General features: G+C 36.0%; 1 protein-coding gene across 1 annotated transcript in view; it reads left to right on the top strand.

Moving 5' to 3' along the window:
• Window positions 1-3,386, top strand: part of LOC106877684 (pleckstrin homology domain-containing family G member 7) — a 183,844-nt gene that overhangs the window by 109,186 nt on the left and 71,272 nt on the right. Inside the window, exon 8 of the mRNA XM_052974963.1 lies at window positions 24-125. Coding sequence (XP_052830923.1) covers window positions 24-125 — 102 coding nt within the window. The remainder of the gene's footprint in view (window positions 1-23; window positions 126-3,386) is intronic.

Below are 3,386 nucleotides of genomic sequence, written 5' to 3' on the forward strand. Positions count from 1 at the left end.
CATTTTTATTTCTTCTCTTCCAGGTGAGCTACACATTCTGTAAAGATTTCCTCTCGGCCTTACTCAAGAGTATGAGCTCAACACAATTTGGCAGCACGTCAGTTTTCATCAAAGCCTTCCAGAGGGTAAGTTTCTAAAAGGCGACTATGAAATATTTTTTTCTTGTGATCAGATACATCCTTCCAAAGCAGCTGCATTGTAATAATCTCTTTTCACCAATCGAAAATATCGGGTCAGTTATATCTAGGTCAGCACTAGCGAAGCCGACCTGTAAACAAAAATATCCCACTGTGTTTGTGTTGTTGTGATGCATCGCTGAACACGTCATTCTCGTCTCAAGTCAGCGGAGGCCAATTTAAAATAACCTTGGCTGTTATACGTTTAGTTAAACGTTTTGTCTATGAGGTACGATGGCTTTATAGTGGCACAATTTCAGTACATTACACCGTACAAACAAAACATTTTATTTCTTCAATGTTACTTAACCAGGTCAAAATATCAGGGCATCTCAAATCACCTTCATTTCAATGTATCGGTTCTTTTGTGAACATACATCGTCGGAAATGAGAGTTTGTTATCCGAAGATGAAAGGTAACATCGAATTTGCTAGAACTATTAAAAATGAGCATGTACGCCATTATTCTATGTACTTTAGCCTATTTTGAAATAGTTTTATGCTTAGACTCCTGGAGGTGGCTTCATTAGATTTTTGTCTTTAGCGGATGATAAAAATGCACATTATAAATATCTCTGTGATACTGTAATTTAATAACTGTTATTTATTCTATTATAATATTTATAAATGTAGTTTAAGGCGGCGAAACTGTTAGAACACCGGGCAAAATGTTTAGCATCATTTCGTCCGCTTTACGTTCTGTGTTCAAATTCTGCCGAGTTCTATTTTGCCTTTCACCTTTCCGGAGTCGATAAAATGAGTACCAGTTGAACACTGGGTCGATATAATAGACTTATCCTCAGCCTAAAATTGCTGGCCTTGTTCTAGAATTTGGAAACAATATTTATTGGTGTAACTTCGTTTTGTGTTTATTATTACGACTAGAAAAAAAATCAGGTTCGTATTTATTGTAATTATTAGATTGTTTATATGTTAAAGATTTTTCTAATTCTCTCCATATCCTAACCGTTAGTATTATGGGATACAAATCCATTATCTCTTTATAGCTTTACGTTAGTGCATTCTAGTCTGCTTCTCAGTGAATAATCCGATGAGATCTGCTATTTGCGCAAAAGCGCATCTACTTGCTCATATAGCAACGCGTCCATTTCTATTCTTCTCGGCCTACAGCGATTTAAGGAAGAATAGTGACTCTCTTGCGTTCAATGTTAATATTTGTATCAGTGTCGTTTAAGGTGATGCATATTTTCCAAATTCTAAAACGTTCGTGGTAGAAGACTTCTAAAAACAGATAATTGTATTCTTCAATGTTAATTAAAATGAATTTACTGATCGATTTATCTTGAATACTCTTAACCTTGTGAATCGTGGTAATACCACAATTACATTGTGTTACGTTTGATATTTGTTTAACGTTTATGTTTATAGAATACAGTGTTCAGAGGATTGTCAGATAAATTACTTCGATTTTTCCCCATATATTTTAATCCATATTTTTCATCAACAATTCGAACCTATCAATCAATAATGTATTCTCCTTCATTGTTCGCTACCTCTTGGCAATATTCCACTCGCATGTGAAAGCCTTGACGGTAGAAATCATCGTGTCTTGACTCGAACAAATCTGTGATCACCGTTTTCAGCCTCAAAACGTTAGTTATTGATCAAAATGCCTGGCAGACTTTTAGAGAACAACCTAAAAAAGATAATAATTTGAAGGCACTTTATCAGGAGAATATGGGGCTGGGGGTGCGGTAGAACCCTGCAAGGGAGCTCTTCAATATCGCTTCTGGTCAAATTAGCGACATGGAGCGAACGTTGTTGTGTCCAAGAATGATGCAATGTTGTGTCACTGGACGAGTCGTTTCAGCTGGAAGGCTTCGCTGAAACGATGCATTTGCTGACGGTAAAGCTTTTAGCCTTTACCAGTCTTGTCAAACACGGACGACTGATTTCTGTAAATGCAGTTCTGGCTTTGTTCGAGCTGTTGCGTGCTTGCTGAGCCGTAGTCATTGTTATCTCTGCTACATTTTAACTTAAACATACCACTTTTGAACGCCAGTCACGATACAGTAAAGAAATTTATGTTTGTGCTTACGAGTAGTCCGGTGTCAATTGACCAAACTGGTGGTGGTCGAAAAACCCTGGAGTTTGTTTCTGCTGTTCAGATTAGAGAGTGTGGCACTTATACACCGTGATTTTTAACCTTACCCGTTGAAATAAGGTGACGGGAGACGGATGATGGCACCATGACAGCTACACTTATTTGGACCAATTATCTCGTGGATTTATACAGAAACTCGTTGATTGGTTCGTACATTCGATCCTCATTGAATTGGCTAGGTTAGCTTGAACAGTCTGAGAGTCTTTGAAGTTTTAAACCATTTCTGTGCAGTTTTTTCAATGATAGCACCGTCTCCGTACACAGCACAAATGTCACCAGCCGCTTTAACAACTTTCGAGCCTTCACTGAAATTAAAGAGAGACGGTGTCTAAAATGCACGTTTATTGTTTGTTTTTGTTTTGTTTGTTTTTTTCCTTTTTTTTTTCATGACACCACATCGTCATATGCCTGACAAAAGGTGAAATTTATTCAACTTCCAAAAACGTAGAGAAAAAACAAACCTTTAAATAAACCTTAAAACACTATGAGGAAAATATTTTTCGCGTTAATTCAAATGGCATTGGATAAAAAAAAAATAAAGAATTTATGACAATCCAATATTTTGATGACTAAACACATTTCACTTCTCATTAGATTGTTTAGGCTACAGTTGTTTCGTTGAAATAATTACCTCTCTTTGATCAGAGGCTAGGTGTGATATCTCCTATAATGTTTCGGTTACACATTTAATGTGTTCTCCTAGCAAAGCATCTAATTATTTCTTTTTAATGCTTCCTTCATCTAAATTATTCCTCTTCAAACAACTTCCCTTTGAATTAACATTCTGCAGTATTTATGTCATCCACTTTAATTATCAAACAACTTCCCTTTGAATTAACATTCTGCAGTATTTATGTCATCCACTTTCATTATTTCCTCTCAATTACAATTTGGTCACTTCCATTTCATTGATCACAGTTTTTAATAGTGAATTAAATTCCATATACGCTCATCATGTCGCACTTAATGCGCTACCTTGAATTTTGGTGGACGTTTTCATTGTTATCTTAAAATGCAATCTGAATGACTTGTATAGAACGTTGAAATATAATGTGCGGACAAAGGGAACTGTAACCGCAAGATTTT

This window comes from Octopus bimaculoides, chromosome 20 (assembly GCF_001194135.2).
Source record: "Octopus bimaculoides isolate UCB-OBI-ISO-001 chromosome 20, ASM119413v2, whole genome shotgun sequence".
NCBI lineage: Eukaryota > Metazoa > Mollusca > Cephalopoda > Octopoda > Octopodidae > Octopus > Octopus bimaculoides.